General features: G+C 47.5%; 1 protein-coding gene across 4 annotated transcripts in view; it reads left to right on the plus strand.

The window, feature by feature from the left end:
* The first annotated feature begins 905 nt into the window (after positions 1-905).
* The window catches only part of TUB (TUB bipartite transcription factor), a 122806-nt gene continuing 106362 nt past the window's right edge, over positions 906-17349 (plus strand). The window contains exon 1 of one of the 4 annotated variants that reach the window (XM_019477110.2): positions 906-1298. In XM_019477110.2, coding sequence (XP_019332655.1) covers positions 1261-1298 — 38 coding nt within the window. In that variant the 5' untranslated portion in view covers positions 906-1260. The remainder of the gene's footprint in view (positions 1299-17349) is intronic. The other 3 variants (XM_059722648.1, XM_059722649.1, XM_059722650.1) reach the window with 3 other exon arrangements.

Consider the following 17349-nt stretch of genomic DNA (forward strand, 5'->3'; position numbering starts at 1 on the left):
GGCCTGTGTCACGTAGCCCTGTACCTTTCTGTTATGCACTTCCCATCCACAGCCCCAGGACCTCCTGGTCAACCTCCTCCCGGCTCTAGCCTAGCTGGCCATCTATAAGACCAGGAAGGAGGCTCTGGCTGGGGCAAACATGGGCAAATGTGGGGCTGTCTTCCTGTCACTCCTGCACTCCAGCGTCCTGGAAGTGTTTCACTGGTTGGCATCCACAGGCTCCCTTGACTCATTCAGGGGCCAGTGGGCACTGGCTGGTGCGCTCTGCTCGGTGTCCCCTTCTGAATCCCTTGTTCTTAACCTATGACCTCACTCCTTTTCCTGTTTTTTTTTTTATTTGTGTCAAATCATCAGCTGGTGCGTCCCCAGTAGCCTCCCTTATTAAGGGGGTCTGTGGGCAGGGGGTAGCGGGTCGGGACTGGCCATCGTTGTTTCCAAATGGGTCCTAGTACAAAAAAGCTTGCAAATCGCTGGGCTACGGCTTAGGAAGTCGGAGCCAGGAGGCCCAGGTGGAGGCCAAGCCAGAGGAGGCCAAGTGGAGGAAGCATCCCCCTGGCCTCAGGGGCTGCAGAGACGCCCTTATCAAGGGAGGCTACTGGGGACACAGCAGCTGATGACTCGGTGCCACGGGCAGCAATGACTTGTTAAAGGAGGCTTCTGGTCTGGCGACGGGCCTACCCCCCCGTGATCTTGAGGCACATCAATCAGGCCTGCGTCTGGCAGGGGCAGGGTCTGACCTACGGGGTAGCTCGGGGTGCTGGAAGGGAAAGGGGAGCAGGGTTGTTTCTCCCACCTTGCCTCTCTCCAGCCCTGCAGGCCCCGCGCCTGCTCCAGGAGCGCCGCGGGCAGGCGAGGCTGGGGTGGAGCTGCCCGGCCCCCCGCCGTCCCTGCCAGCCGGCCGGGCTGCGGGAGCGCCCGGGGGCTGCCCGGCCTGGCCCGGCCCGGCCAGGCCGCCTCCCCCTGCCGGGCCCGGGCAGCTCCCCCTGGTGGCGCGCGGCGGCGGCCGCGGCAATCTCGGCGGCGGCTCGGCGGGGAGCGGAGCCTGCAGCTGCTGCTGCCCCCGCCAGTCCCGCGCGCCGCCCGCCGCCCCTCTGCGGCGCCCGCGGCCCGACCCCGGGCCGGCCGCCCCTGCGCCGCCGCCGCCGCCCCGCTCCGCTCCGGACAGAGGATGCTGCGCGGGTGGCGGGAGGCTCTGAGCAGGGGACCGTCCTCTCCTTCCGCTCCGGGCGCTGCTGCCGCCGCCGCCTGCTCCGGGCAGCGATGACTTCTAAGCATCAGGCGGACTGGATCCCTTACAGGTAGGCACCTGGCCGCCCCTCTCGCCTGTGGGGGCCCGGGGGGTGAGCACCCCGCTCTCCCGCCCGGGCACCGGGAAAGTTTGTGAGGTGGTGCAGGGGGCAGGAGAAGCGGGAGCTTGCTCGGCGCGGAGCTGGCGCCGCGCGGGGAGGGAGGGCGCCCGGGGGCACCTCGCTCCCCTGTGTTGCCGCCCGGCAGCTGGCTCTGGGGCCCCTCAAGCCGGGGACATGCCCCCCACCCCCCCTTGGCCTCCTCTGGCAGCGCCCGCCTGGTCCTCCTGGCTCCTTTTCTAGGCTCTAGTGCAGCTCTTCGCAGCCTTTTTAGTACCAGGATCCACTTGGAAATGTCGATGACCAGTCCTGACCCGCCGCCCCCCCAGCATGCGGGGCGTGGGGAGACCCCAAGCAGCCCCCCGCAAGCTGGCCCTGGCTGCAAGGGACAAGCCATGGTTTCTCCTGTTTTTCTCCTTGAAAGGAGAATCTGTTGGGGGTTTTTTTTTAAGTTTGTTGCTCCCTTTTTAAAGTTTTTAACGCCCCTTTCTTCTGTTCCCGCAACCCGCTTTTGGGTCGTGGCCCACAGGGTGAGAAATGCTGCTGCAGGGCAGCGGTTCTCTGCCAGGCTGCCCCGGGGTGGGAGGCCTTCAGATCCTTCAGTGGTGTCAGCCCTGGGCTAGTGGGCAAGCTGGGCTCGCAAGAGCAACCCGGTGACTTCCCCTCAGAATCCCAGAGCATGGGAAGCCGCCTGCCTTGTTGCAGGCTCTCTTGAGTTCTCAGCCGAAGATGAAGGGCCCCGTTGGATTTCTTGTGCTCCAACCACGTGAGGAAAGGAAGAGCTGGTGTTTTCCCAGGGGTGCCTCGAGGCTAAACAAGCTTGAGGATCTCAGGATAAGGATCGGACATGTTCTCGGAGGAAAGGGGCATCAACAGCTGTTGAGTACAGGATTTGGGGGCACAGCCTCGGAAACAGAGCTTCCTAGAGTGCTGGAGGCTGCAAACAAGAGAGGAGCCATGGGGGGAAAGCCTTGGTCAGACCCAGTTCACTCTCCCTTTCAGCATCCGCTTCCTGCCACTGTGGGACACAGGCCTATTTGTTACTTTCAAGGGATCATGAGCCATTACTGACCAAGAAGAATGATGCACCTCTCTTAGAGCAGCCTCTGAGGAAGTAACAACTCCTTTTTTTCGACAAAAAAAAAAGGCAAAACAGAGATGGAAGTGAGGGCCAGCAGTTCAGAACGAGTGCCCCAAGGGGAACACTGAGCAGAGCACTCCGGGCAGTACCCACTGGCCCCTGAATTGAGTCCAAGGAGCCAGTGGATGCTGCCCAGTAAAACTCTGCCTGGAGATGTGACTGGACAAGAGTCAGGAAAACTGCCTGACAGTCCCCGGGGGTTCTCCACTGTGCGACACAGGCCTGTTTGACACCTGCTGGGGGCATGGGTCTTAGGCTCAGAGCAAGAGTTAGTTCCTCTGTTAATAGAAGGATGGATATATGTCGTCTGATTACTTGGGGACACCAAAAGAACAAAGCAGGGGTGGGACTGAAGTTTAAAAATAAGTTCACTGAGGTGGGACACGGAGCAGATCACATTGGACAGTGCCCACTGGCCCCTGAATGAGTCCAAAGAGCCAGTGGGCACTACTTAGTGAATGGACAGGGGATAGGAAAATGACCCTGCAGTCCCTGGGGGTCCTCCCCGGTGGACACAGGCAACTGGGCAAGATGGACCTATAATCTGACCCAGTTAGTGGCTGTTTGTATGTTCTTATGGAGCCAGCATGGACTTGAGTGAGTTCGCAAACTTTGGGCCCTTAGTTGAGCATAGTGGCAGGTTTATTATCATTGACTTCTGTTGGTTCAGGCTTGGTGCCTGTGGTCCCTGAACATCTCTGGCTGCTAGCACTACATCCCTGACTGAAACCTACTTTGCTTTGCAGCTGCTCAGCTTTGCACTTGTTATGCATGTGCATGTGCAGTGTTTTGCCTACTGCTGTAACAGCCCTAGTCTTTAGGGTGTGTTTGTGTTTAGGCAAAGCCAGATTCAGATATCATCCCTGAGGTGCTTTGCATTTTTAGAATGGTTTGCAACACGTGCTTCATGTTGCATTCAGGGCTCACATGTTTCCTTTCTAGAGGGGGTGACTTCTAGATAAAAGGGACACTCATTTGGGGAATAAAGGGAGTTTAGAAATACAGAGGGGCACCTGGCAGAGCATCTGTATTTTGATTTTTGTGTGTATGGGACATGGGGGCTGGTTAGCAAGTGCCTTTTAAGAGAACCTTTTGTTAAGATGACTGAAAGGGAAGGTCCTTTACCTCTTGCCTTATTCACCCACCATCCTCTACAACACAGACACATCATGGGCCATGCAGCAGTCTGGCAATCAGTATTAGCTGCACTCCCAAATCCTGCTGCTGCTGCTGCTGCCATGGAGAAGAGCTGGGATCGCCATGGCAGCGTACACTACCGCTCTCTGTCATTGGCTCTTTGGTTGCCATAAGCTACCGAAGTCTGTGTGCTGGTTCTCTTTCTGGAGAAGTGTGTGCGTCAAAAGTGTGGTGGGCAACGTCTGTCACTTTGAACAGGGTCCCCTCATCCTGGCCGGTCTGCTCAGTAGAGAGAACTGCAAAACTTGTCTGCAAATTGATTCAGGGCTTGCAGGACAACTACACCTTAATGGGAGTCTTCTGATCCTTGTTTATTCCTGTACTCATGCTGTGACTGAAGTCAGTGAGAGTTTAGGTGCTTGAGGAATGCAGAACCAGGATTTCAGAGCACGTTATTTGGCTTGAGAATATTTTACATTATGTATTTCACAAGGCTTTTAATTGCATCACCTTGGTGTTGAGTGGGAGCATTTATAGCTATGCTGCAAATAAATGTTGTTTCAAACTTTTCAAGAAATATTGGCACGTGAGGTTTGAGGAGAAAACCATACTACAGTGCTGAAAAATGATATCGCCAGAGGGGCACAATTAAATACTTTTAAAGGCTGATTTTTCAGGACCTATTTTTGATAGTTTGTTGAACAGATTTTATTTCAATATATTTGTGATGTGTTTAAATTAAGATTGCAAAAAGGGGATGAGAGAGACTTATTTAACATTTGTTTCATTTTATTAAATCAGATCTTGTGTACAGTTAGCTGTACAGGAAGAGTTATTTGATTATAGAGGGAAACTTTATTTTTTTGAAGATCTTATCTTTTCACAACATCATATTGTTGCATTTCCAGACTTACTTTTGTTCCATCAGCTTGCATGTATATAAAACAGTACAATGTAGATAAAGTGCTAAACGTCGTTCTTTTTTTGTGGGAAAGCATAATTTTAAAATAATTCTTTACAGAGTACATTTTAAAAATAAGCAGAGGTATTCAAAATGTCTGGTGGGAAAACTGTGCTTTGCCCCATTGTACATTACAGCCACCCACCAGATAGACATCACAGTAATGGGAACAATATAAATACAAAAAGTGCACACACATGTTCCCAATGTAGAATAGAGTGGTGAATGATACCCATAAAGGTTGTAATGTGTTGGGCAGGGGTCTTTGGGGAGAGGTTCCATGTGCATTATAGACCTAACCCACTAAAGTATTAAAAAAAATTAGAGTTTAAAATTGGTTACAAAGAATCTACAAATACCATGATTGACTCCTGCACAAAGCTTTCTGAGCACATGTGCCAGTGAGAGAACACAAGACCAGGTGAAACACAGCCCCCAGATTCACTAGCTAAGTCTTTGAAGCCAAGTAGTAAAGCATACCATGAGAACAGCTAATCTGTGCCTAGGAACAGGCATTTCATTTGTCCCTGGATAAATTGTGCCCGTGTTTATCCTAGAACAAAAATATCTTGGGCCTGGCATATACACACATCACTCTTCTAATCAGGCTTTAATGAACAGCTAAATACAGTGCTGCTTTTCTGCCCTTGATTCAGTCCCAGGATAACTGTACAGACATACTTTGCAGTATGCCAGGATATCGATACTCCCTCTTATCTAGAAACATGTTTTAGGATTTATACCAGGACAACGGACGTAGATGTCTGTACCGTTGCACTGTGTCTGAGGATAAAATGGTTTATCCTCAGATAAATGCAACATCTGTTTGCAGCCTTTGATTCTCCTGCAGCAGCCTGGCTGTGTCCATTTCCCTGTATTGTAGGCAGGCCAAGCTAAAACTTTGCAGAGGGGTTGGTGTTAGCCCCAGAGATGGAAATGCTATATTCTTTGAAGCTGCAATCTCTTCTCCTGTGCTGTCTGGGTCTTCTCTGTACTGTGTAATTCTGAGAAACATGGAACATGAGCAATGGTTTTTCATATTTGCATCTCTTTGATATCTCCCTCAACCTTTTTATCTCTATTTTTTATTGCATGCTTGCTTTTCAATATGAACAATAGCTGTTAAAAAATAAAGTAATTTAAATTCCTTTTGCTGAGAAGGATATGTTTTTGTTTAGATTTATGGAATTATTTTAATTCTCTTGTATGAAACTTGAGCTACTTTGAAAAAGAGCTGCTTTTTCAGTAGGTGCAAGCATCTGAGAATCCTATGAATACAGTAGTTTTCATCAGCATGGAGGATCCAGCCCAGAATGTACTTATCCAGAAACAGAAGTCTCTGAAGTGTAGGTTCTATTTCAGGGTCTGAGATTATGTATAAAAAGGGCTTTAGAAAAGGAGGGCAAAAATTGATCTTTTCAAAGATCAATACATACACAGTAAGAGAAAAGCCTACACTCCATGTACATCTCAGACTACTTTCTCTTACATTAATGATCGAGACGTATAGAGGTTGATTTGCTCGGAGTTGTGGCCTCTTATGTGTTGTCCTGGTTTCAGTGGTTGCTAGCTGTTTAAGCTCAAAGGCTTGTTGCACACCTGCTGTTGACTGTCACATGTAAGCCATGACATACAATGTCACTGCTAGCCTGGGGATGGAGCACAGGACAGTTGGCATGCTGTACTTCATAAAGAAGTGTGAACATTATTGACATACATACAACATGCTGCAAAATGCTGCAAGCTTCACTTCAGAATTAGAAAATCAGTTTTGACTTTGGGATGGGCTCTAAAATGGTGTGACATGAATTTTAAACTTACATTGCTTATCCTAGCAATCTCATTATGCAAGTGGGCAGAGGTATATCTGAATTTATCTGAGCTTAGAAGTACTACTTAATTTTATAAAATGTCAGATGGCTCATCTGGCTACTTTTCCTTTAAAGAAGAATGAGCCAGATGGCATCGGATTGGTGTGTATCTTACACTAATTAAACAATCTATAAGTGTGTCCAAAATTCACAGAATGGATTTTAGTTTAATTACTAGTAGCTAAAAATGTAAGACACATCTTCCAGGGGTGGTGCTATGTTTTATTTTCTCAGACAGATGGAAATTCATATTATTTGCAGGGTAGAACTTGGAGTATTTTAGCATTTTGCCCCTAGCACCTTTTGTCTTTCTTTTTGGTTTCTTCTTTTTTTGAAGCCTTTACTTTTTTTGGTAGGCTGGGAAGGCCAGTTTTGTCACCTGCTGACTGTAGTGCAGTGCAATGTAATCTGGAATAAAGCTCTAAAATTAAAAAAAATTGCTTTGTTTCAGTAAAACTACTCATATGAATGGAGTTAAACATCTGATGAGGACTTTACAAGACTGGGCCACAGGTGAGTCATTGTGGCAGGACACTTGATGTGCCTGCCACTTTACGAGGTCAGGCAGCTTACTGAGCCACCGGCAGGTGGGGGTCAGGGCTAATTGCTGAGTCAGCTGACCCAGGGGGCTGGCAGGTGTGGTTATGCCTGATCAAAGGAGTCACCTGGGTGAAGGGAGTCTTCTGGTTGGAGGAGGGCTGGACATAGACTAGGTATAAGCCCAGATCCTGAGAGCAGGGCTGGCAGTAACATCTTGGGAGCTGGTGTAGGAACATCACCTGGCAGGAAGGCTGCTGCTTCTGAATGGAGGAGGTTCCTGGGGACCTCGTGTGGGGTCCAGAGGCCTGAGAAGGGACCAAGAGTTTGTGGGCCTGTTGAGGGACAAGGAGAACACTGAGAGAAGGGCTGAGTACCTTGGCCCAGTTGAAAGGCGAGACAAGCCCAGAGAGAGAGGGTCTGAGCGAGAGATCAGACGAGCCCTGGGAGAGGGACTGAAAGTCTGTGGGCATATTGAGGGGCCAGGTGAGCCATGAGAGTGGGTCTGAGTGTCTGGACCCTGTTGAGAGGCCAGACAAGTGCAGAGAGAGAGAGAGGCCAAGTGCACAGTGGTCTGATGAGAAACCAGGCAAGTCCTGGGAGATGGGCTGAGAGTTGGTGGGCCTGTTGAGGGGCCAGGTTGTGTCCAGAGAGGGAAGGGGCTGTGTAGGAAGACCTGTGGAGGAGTCTGAGCCCACAGAGAGTGATCCATGGAGGGGTCCAAGAGGGCAGACCCACAGAGATGAGAGGGCTGACAGCTGTAGGACTGACCCTAGAAACCTTGACTGGCCTGTGTGGGGGCCCAAGGCCCAGGAGGGGCCAAAGGGTGAAACAGATCACAGCGGAGATTGTCAGAGCTGGGCAGGCCTGGAGTTCTCGACTGACCTTGAGGCAGGGACAGGGCCTGGGAGAGGCCAAAGTTCCCTGGGGGACCACAGCCGAGCGTGGAATGGGTCAAGGGGCTTGCAGCCGGAGATGATGATGGCCGGTGGGTCTGAGAGTGAGCTGGGGCCAGTTATGGAGGACTCAGAGTAGGAGATGGAGACAGGGCCAGGGGGCTCAGTGGTTAGCAGCCCAGGAGAGGCGTAGGACATGTAAGATCAGGTAGGCCTGAACACCAGTTCTGTGTAAGACCTAAAACTGCACCCTACTGGAGTTGGTTGATGTGGTAGGGTTGCCAGTGGCACAGCAGCCTCCATGAAATGCCACGCCTGGGCCACTCCAGGGAAAGGAGATGATGGGGTGTTGGAAAGTGTCAGCTCCCACTGCTTTGTGGGTGACCCTGTGGAGGGGGAAAGTGAGGGGAGCACACCCTAAGAAAAGCACTTGATATGGGTCCAGAGGCCCAGTGAGGAGTCAGGGAAGACCGGGACCATGTGGATCCAGAGGCCCAGTGAGGGGTCAGGGAAGACTGGGACCATGGGTGTCCAGAGGCCCAGTGAGGAGCCAGGAGAGACTAGGACTGTGGGGTCCAGTGGCCCAGCAAGGGACCAGGAATAGAGAACAGGAGTGTGGTGGGGCTGGAAGGGTGGAGTGGCCCAGTGAGGGGCTGGGAATAGAACACAGGGTCAGATGGGGCTGAGGGCATAAAGAGCGGCTGGGAAAGTACAGAGGAGCTGACACCCCAGAGAGGGCCTGGGAGAGAGACTGAGGGACCTGGTAGCCCAGGGAATGATTGGGTGACACTGAGGGGTATGAGCGTCCAGGGAGGGGCTGGAGGAGAGATTGAGGGGTCTGAGGGCTGGAGTGGGGCTGAGAGAGGCCAAAGGGTCAGAAGGCCTAGAGAGGGGCTACATCAATGACTGGCAGAACATCTACAAGGATGTCATCTGCAAGGCATGGAACATGGTGTAGGAGAGGTAAGGAGCTATATAATTGGCCCACAAGTCTATGACCACAATCCGGGTGGTCATTATAGTAAGACTAGGGCAGCTGCCTGCACTTGTATCATTATATTTCCATCAAGGTGTGGCAGGAGAGATAGGAAGGCGCCCTAGGAGTGAAGTGGGCATGGTTGCGGAGCCATCACGAGGTGTCACGGCCACCCCGGGATCCCCGACCTTATAACAGTCTCAGATGGATAGTGGTAAAAGACAGTCAAAGGGGAAAAGAAAAAAAAATTAAAAACTTTCAGGTCCTCCTTAGAAAGAAGTAAACACAAGTCTAGAGTTCCTACAGCCCATTTAAAAAAAATTATTTCAGATCACTTGCAAAAAACCTGTGGCTCACTCTAGATTGCAGTAAGCTATGATGTGGTTTATTTTATACAAATACCTCATGTATGGGGTAAGTATCTTTAAACAGCGTCCTTTGGCAGTCTTCACTTAGAATCAAGCACATGAGTCAAGTTGCATACATAACGATAACATCTAAATATCTGGATATCCATAGCGTCTATTGGACAACATTTATGTAAGCAGGGATCTACTCAAGTCGTGGCAAATGAAAGGGATTTTCAGGGACTGCTCATGGCATGTGGAGCTGATTTCTCAGCCTTTTTGCAGTAAGCTCACCCCTTGCTGCTAATCAGCTGAGGGGCCCGATTGTCCCTGCCCCTTGCTGCTGATAGGCCATCTTGGCTGTTCTCCTTCAAGTCTGTGGGCCAAGGAGAGGCAAAGCGCTGCTCGACCTGGTACTGGCTACTGGGGACGACCTAGTCGGCGACCTAGTGATAGATGGGAAGCTGGGTGACAGCGACCACGAGCTGATCACTTTCACCATCCGCCGAAAAGCTGGCAAGTCAGTCAGCAACACGGAAGTCCTTGACTTCAGGAAAGCCGACTTTGACAAGCTCAGGAGGCTTCTCAGTGAGGCCCTAAGGGACCGTGACCACAGGGAGAGGGGAGTTCAAGAAGAGTGGTTGCTCCTCAAGGAAGTGATCCTCAATGCACAAACTAAGTCTATTCCATCTCGGAGGAAAGGCAGCAAGAGGGCACAGCAGCCCCCCTGGCTCTCCAGGGACCTAGCAGACCTCCTGAGGCTAAAAAGAAAGGCCTACAAAGGATGGAGGATGGGAGTCACCTCCAAGGAGGATTATTCTGCACTGGTCCGGTCCTGTAGGGAGCAGACCAGGAAAGCCAAGGCTGCAACTGAACTCCAACTAGCTTTGAGCATCAAGGACAATAAAAAGTCCTTTTTCAGATATGTGGGGAGCCGGAGGAAAAGCAGGGGCAACATTGGACCCCTGCTGAACCAGATGGGGCAACTGATGCCCAGGAAAAAGCCAACCTATTAAATAGGTACTTTGCATCAGTCTTCCATCAGCCCCATGGGACGCCCATGCCTGCTACAGGGCCGGGAAGTCCGGGTGAGGGTGATCCCCTGCCCTCCATTAATGCTGACTTCATGAAGGAACATCTTGAGAAGCTGGATACCTCCAAGTCAGCTGGCCCTGACAATCTTCACCCCAGGGTACTCAAGGAGCTGGCGAGCATCATAGCCCAGCCTCTAGCACGGATCTTTGAAAACTCTTGGCGCTCTGGTGTAGTGCCCGAAGACTGGAAGAAGGCCAACGTGGTGCCTATCTTCAAGAAAGGGAGGAAAGTGGATCTGGCTAACTATAGGCCCATTAGCCTGACTTCTATCCTGGGGAAGATCTTAGAAAAGTTTATTAAAGAGGCCATCCTTAATGGACTGGCCGACGGCAACATCTTAAAGGATAGCCAGCATGGGTTTGTTGCGGGTAGGTCTTGCTTGATCAATCTCATTTCCTTCTACGACCAGGTGACCTATCACCTGGACAAGGGAGAAGAGATTGATGTCATATATCTTGACTTCAAAAAAGCCTTCGATCTGGTTTCCCATGATCACCTCTTGGAGAAACTGGCCAATTGTCGCCTTGGGTCCTCCACGATCCACTGGCTGGAAAATTGGCTCCGTGGTCGGACCCAGAGGGTAGTAATTGATGGAAGTCACTCATTGGGGTGTCCTGTGACCAGTGGGGTCCCCCAAGGCTCTGTCCTTGGACCCATACTTTTCAACATCTTCATTAATGATGTGGACACTGGAGTCAGAAGCAGACTGGCCAAGTTTGCCGATGACACCAAACTTTGGGGCAAAGCATCCGCACCAGAAGACAGGCGAGTGATCCAGGCTGACCTGGACAGGCTCAGCAAGTGAGCGGACGAGAATCTGATGGTGTTCAACGCCAATAAATGCAAGGTTCTCCACCTTGGGGAAAAAAAACCCGCAGCATCCTTATAGGCTCGGCAGTGCTATGTTGGCTAGCACTATGGAAGAAAGAGACTTGGGGGTCATCATTGACCACAAGATGAACATGAACCTGCAGTGCGATGCTGTGGCTAGTAAAGCGACCAAAACGCTGGCTTGCATCCATAGATGCTTCTCAAGCAAATCCCGGGACGTCATTCTCCCCTTGTACTTGGCCTTGGTGAGGCCGCAGCTGGAGTACTGCATCCAGTTTTGGGCTCCATATTTCAAAAAGGATGTGGAGAAGCTTGAGAGAGTCCAGAGAAGAGCCACGCGCATGATCAGAGGACAGGGAAGCAGACCCTACGATGACAGGCTGAGCGCCCTGGGGCTCTTTAGCCTGGAATAGCACAGGCTCAGGGGTGATCTGATGGCCACCTATAAGTTTATCAGGGGTGACTACCAGTATCTGGGGGAATGTTTGTTCACCAGAGCGCCTCTAGGGATGACGACTAAGTCGAACAGTCATAAACTACTACAAGACCATTTCAGGCTGGACATAAGGAAGAATTTCTTTACTGTCCGAGCCCCCAAGGTCTGGAACAGCCTGCCACCGGAGGTGGTTCAAGCGCCTACATTGAACACCTTCAAGAGCAAACTGGATGCTTATCTTGCTGGGATCCTATGACCCCAGCTGACTTCCTGCCCTTTGGGCAGGGGGCTGGACTCGATGATCTTCCGAGGTCCCTTCCATCCCTAATGTCTATGAAATCTATGAAATGCCAGCGGCCCGCCCCCCCCCCCCCTCCTCCCATGGCGGGGTGCAAGGCCAGGCTGCAGGAGCCACAAGGACCACTAGCTCCCACTGTGGAACCAGCATTTTATTTTCAGTAAGTATTTTTTTCTGATTTCAAGAATTTCATAGACAATGCCCAATTTCACAGTATCTGCGAAATAACAAAGTTGGTCTGTACATATAAGATACTAAAGGTAGCAAATTCTGACCCTCCCACTGTCCCATCATTGCTGTCCTGCCTGCCCAAGCTCTGACCCTTTAAGAAAAAACAAAAAACCCCGAACTCACTGGTTCCTGCCTGGTGGGGGGTGATCCCCACTGCCCCACGCCATGTGGGGGACTCTTCCATGAACCCCCCGAGGCTGCTGCAGGAGTTGGAGAGTGCGTGGGTTTTTCGGGGTTTTTTTCTTAAAGGGCCAGAGCTGGGGCACGTGGGGGGGAGGTGTTGTGGGGTAGTAGCAGCAGTGGGGGCCAGCAGGGATCGTTCCCCTGCAGGCCAGCACCCAGTGAGTAGGGGCTTTTTTTTTTTTTTTTTAAAGCATCGGGAGCTGGGGCCAGGCTGGGCAGCCATGGGAGTGCTAGGGGAGCAGGCAGGGGATGGGGCCTGGCAGGGCTCCCCCCATGACCCCTCCCCCCCACCTGCCCCAGCTCTGGCCCTTCTCCGCCCCTACTTACCAGCTCTAAGTCCGGCTCCAGCTCCCTCTGCAGTGGGCGGTGACTACCCAAATCATCGAAGCACTCTGATCCTTTTCCAAAGTTTCAGAGAGCTTCGAAAAGGTTTGGAGAGCTTCGAATCGATTCGGACCTTTTTGGTCTCCTGATTTGATTCGGATTTGGAGATTCAACCACCAAATCTCCTCTGAATCGAATCAGCACCCAAAGCTTCACACAACCCTAATATTTAGCACACAGTCCATTTTTCATGCATAGGTTCTCTGAAATGTACATATTAGTGCTGTTTAATGCTATGCCAGTGAAGATGCTTTGGACGAAAACATGTATCTTGTACATTGTACCTTTGGAACTTCTGTTATTGCGCACGAGACAATAGGAAAGGATAACTTCCTCTATGACTTTATAATGCCTTGATGGCACATAGCTCTTTCAGTTGACTGACTGTTCAGGGATTGAAATTCTTAGCTGACTTTTTAAATAAATATCATCAATGAACAACATTTAAAATAAAAGCATAAAAATATATTTTTTTTATACCAGAAATAGATTGTACTGTTAGCTGAAAAGTATGGTGAATTTAGGAAAATTTGTGGCTCTAGTTTCCTTAGCTCTCCATAAAGCATCCCTGAGCTTTGGGTAACTCTACTGAAACTCTACACAGGTGTGCAAATAATCCCACAAAGCTCAACAGTGTGGCATAGCAGGGAATTTAGCTGTTTTTGTGCAGAGTGCTATATAACATGAAAAATATAAGAAATGTGTTGGCAATAAAAATATATATATTTATATCCCTGGGAAAAATTATTACACTTTTGAGTTTTCTCTTGCTTTAGGTTGTCCTTAGAAATCATAACTTCAGACTGCTGCTCTAGTAACATTATTACTTTTACTCTGATTTCATGACAATTGTGTTGCAGAAGTGCTGCCTAGTGAATTCACAAATATTTGTCACGGGAGTGGTTAAGAAGATTGTTAAAGTGGTACGTAAACAAGTTTTATAACAGAGGAGGTGTTGAAGACAAAACATTCCAAAAGCTATTTCTACTCATTTAAGATGGGGAAAGTAATTTATTTTAAGTGTATTTGCAGTCTGGTAGCCTCTACATTAAGGGTTGTAGTACAGATAAAATACTCAGCTTCTCACCTGGGCTGGTTTGCATTTGTGAGTGTATGTCAAAATATATAGTTGTCATTCAGCATGTCTGATATGAGTTAGGTTAGGTTATTGATGTTTTGGAAGAGGAGTGCTGATGAAGTGAAAGGTGCAAAGACAACAAGTCTGTGGCACACCAAATCAGACTGACAAGTCAAAGCTGAAGATTTTTTATGTATTAAAATTAAAATGGTCACATGCTGTTTAAACATTGCAGATAAAAGTCTGCCTGAGGGGTAAACCTATCCTCCTTATACAGGATGGTAGTATTGTAGCCCACAGACTCCAACTGAGATCAAAGCTCCATTGCATAGGTATCAGTAACATTGAACTGTACAAACACACAACAGACAGTCCTCATCTTGGGGGTTCTTAACAATCTGAATCAACAAGACAGACAAAAGGTAGAAGAAAGGCAGTATTAACCCAGTTTTATAAATGAACACAGGTGCAAAGGATCAGATCAGTTGAAATTGATGGAAAACAAATTTTAAAAGAATGAAAGAAGGCTCAAGAAGAACTGTGATGTGTCCACAGAAAGAGGAGAAGGTAGTGGTAAAACTGAAATTCTGGATCCTTTGTGCCCTAGTCGAGTACTGTAACCACAAGACCATCCCTACAATGTCAAGGTAGTGATTGAGACCAGGATCTAACTTGGCAGAAGGCCAAGTAGGTATCAGGCAGTGCCAGTTAGTCCCTACCAAACAGTGCCTGCTTTGAACCAGAGATGGAAAGGCTGTGCTTCCTGCTGAAAATCCCCAGGTCTGCAACTTTCCCTCCTTTATACATGTAGATTTTGTCTCTCTGTGATTCTGTTTTCACTTGCTGATGCATAATCTGGCTTTTCTGGGAGGCAGTAGTTTCTTTCTGTGATTGAGTGAAAATTGCAATTCTGGAGGGGATGGGTTTTTCTCCATTCACCCCCCCCCCCCCCCGGTGTCCCTTATTCTCATTTAATTATGACCCCTGTTTTTATTTTTGTTTCAATTCTTTTCTCTTGCCACATATACACTGTTTCTTATTACCATTTATTCATATTGTCTGTAACTTCTGTTGCCTTGGCCATTTCTGCCTCTCTTTCTTGGTTTATTTCTCTGTTTTTCTGCATAACTTATTTTTCCTTCTTCTGCTTTGTTATCCCATCCCATTACTTTATAGATTGCCTTTTGTTTGCAATGTACCAAATCTACTTCAGTGTTATAAAATGAGGAAGCATTGAAGAGAACTGAAGGCAAAGAATGAATGGTGTTTAATTTTTGCAGGCAAAAGAAACACAGAAGACTTCCTTAAAATAGCAAGGTTGGAGATTGTGAAATGCAGACTCAGCCACATTGTTGCAGTTTGAAAATTACTGTAGCAAAGAAGAAAAAAATAACCCTTAGTATTAGGTTTTACAAAATGAATAAAAACTGGCTCTCCTCTATTGGAGTACATCAGTAAATCAAATAACAAACCCTACCTCAAGTCTGCCTACACTTTGGGATTCATTTGCATTTTTAATAAGGATTTTTTTACTTGTTTCTGAAACTAGAATGGTGTGTCTAAAGTCAGTATGTTTCCCTGTTACCTTTAATTGGGATTTTATCATGTGTAACTCTTAAGTAATGGTGTCCTGGTTTATGTATCGCTTTAACAATTCCATAGGCAAAAACCTTTAAAATGTAAATTATCCATTCCACATATTGTCAGATATTAATTTCCATTGTTACTGCAGATTATGTAAATATATCTTTACACAGAATAGTCTCTTAAAAGTACTGTTTGTTTTACTTTTCATTTCTTACTAACATTGCCATCCCTGTAGTTTGTAGCTGCCAATTAAAAGGATTAGTAGATGCACCCTTGTTGTCTCTCTAGGAGGTTGTTGCTCCCAATGATAAATTGTGTTATGCAAAGATTACTCTTGAAAACGGATGACGGTGGGGAGCAGAAAAACTACCTCCTTATGGTTTTGCAGCTATTTTTGCTAGGCAAAGCAGTAAGAATGCCCTGCTCTAGATGTCCAGGAATTTTGCCATTGGCTCTGTTATCATTAATTATTTATATTACAGTAATGCTCTGCAGACGTAGACAAGACAGTCCCTGCCCTGAAGTGCTTACAGTCTAAAAGCTGGAAAGTTGGCAGGCAAGGGCAAACAAGGGCATGCATCTTGCTACTTCCATTTTTATGTATTTTTTTCTTTTATAGATAAATAATCATCAGCTGCCCTCTAGTATTCCTCTGTTCCTTAACTGAGTTTTTCTTAGGTGGTAGGGAATGACAGGGTCTTACAAAGGCAAGAAAAGAGTGGATTTCAAGTTGTGTCGGTTTCCACTGAGTGAGGAAATGGAGGGAAGTGCAGAGAGGACTTCAGGAGAATATGAAAACAAGGTAACCATTTTAGCTAAACTGGGGTTAAGAGTGACTCAGCAAAGAAAAACATAGGTTTCTTACTATGGTCACAGAAGATTTTTATGAATCAATGCAGCTGAGGAGCTAAACCAGCAGATTATACTAAAATTAATGTGGTGTATGGAGGGGTATGACTGAATGCTTTCTGTGTGTGTCACAAAGCTAGAAAATATAGAAATGTAAAAAAAAAAAAGTCTTTCACATGTTTAATATTGAATTAAATTGTGTATAAGCAAAACAAAAAGTCTGTTTTTCTTTTTTCCCCAGTTAATTGGAAACTGAAATATTTCCTTTCTTGTTGGTTTTCCCTGCAATTATTAAAGGATATATTGAGTTTTCGTAATACAGTTGTTAAAATAGTACCATATTGTGGCTTTTTTTTCTTCGTTTTATGTTTTAGGAGGCAGGGGAATGATTCAGTTTGAAACATTTCCTTTGGGGAGACTTAACTGGGTCTTCTGCAGCAGAAATTATTAGTGGCTTTCCAGTCCATGCAAGCTGGATTCTAGGGCAAGCAAATATCTCAGTCCATGGCTAAGCTCAGCCTGTTACTGAATGGCTGTCCTTTTTCCCCTCCATACTCTGGTTGTATGCTGAATGATTAGGAAGTTGCTTACAAGGAAGAGTCAGTAAGGATACGCATTGAGAGTCTTTCCATGGACTTTACTGGGAGATTTTTGAAGGCCTCTTATACCTTCATGTTATAGGTAAATGCATAATGGAAAACAGTCTTGTAATACTGATATGAATTTGAGAGGGAATCGCATGATTATATCCATAGCAGTGCCATGTTCACTGTCTGAGCATTTGAGTGCTCGAGACTTCTTTCATGATAATGAGTTTTAGTCTGAGTTCACAGATTTTCCTCAAAGCTATGTACTGAGCTGTAGATTTGTTTTTTAAAGGTTACAGTTCTTGATGAGGTGCAGGTTAGTACAAATTTGTGACTGTTATAATTCATAACTTAATGATAGAACCCAGCTGATGAAGGTAACAAAGTCACAGCGTGAGTTTGTAATGGTATGCTTAATTGTAATCACAATTTAACTACCTACAAGTTGGGAATTATAGGTTGAAATTCTGTGATTGATTTCAAGCAATAAATATTTCTGAGGATGTTTATGAGTAAGACTAAGGGTGGGATAGACCAAATGCATCGGTGTTTGATTCCCTGGTTAAGGGTAGAATCAA

Source organism: Alligator mississippiensis, chromosome 2 (assembly GCF_030867095.1).
Source record: "Alligator mississippiensis isolate rAllMis1 chromosome 2, rAllMis1, whole genome shotgun sequence".
Lineage (NCBI taxonomy): Eukaryota > Metazoa > Chordata > Crocodylia > Alligatoridae > Alligator > Alligator mississippiensis.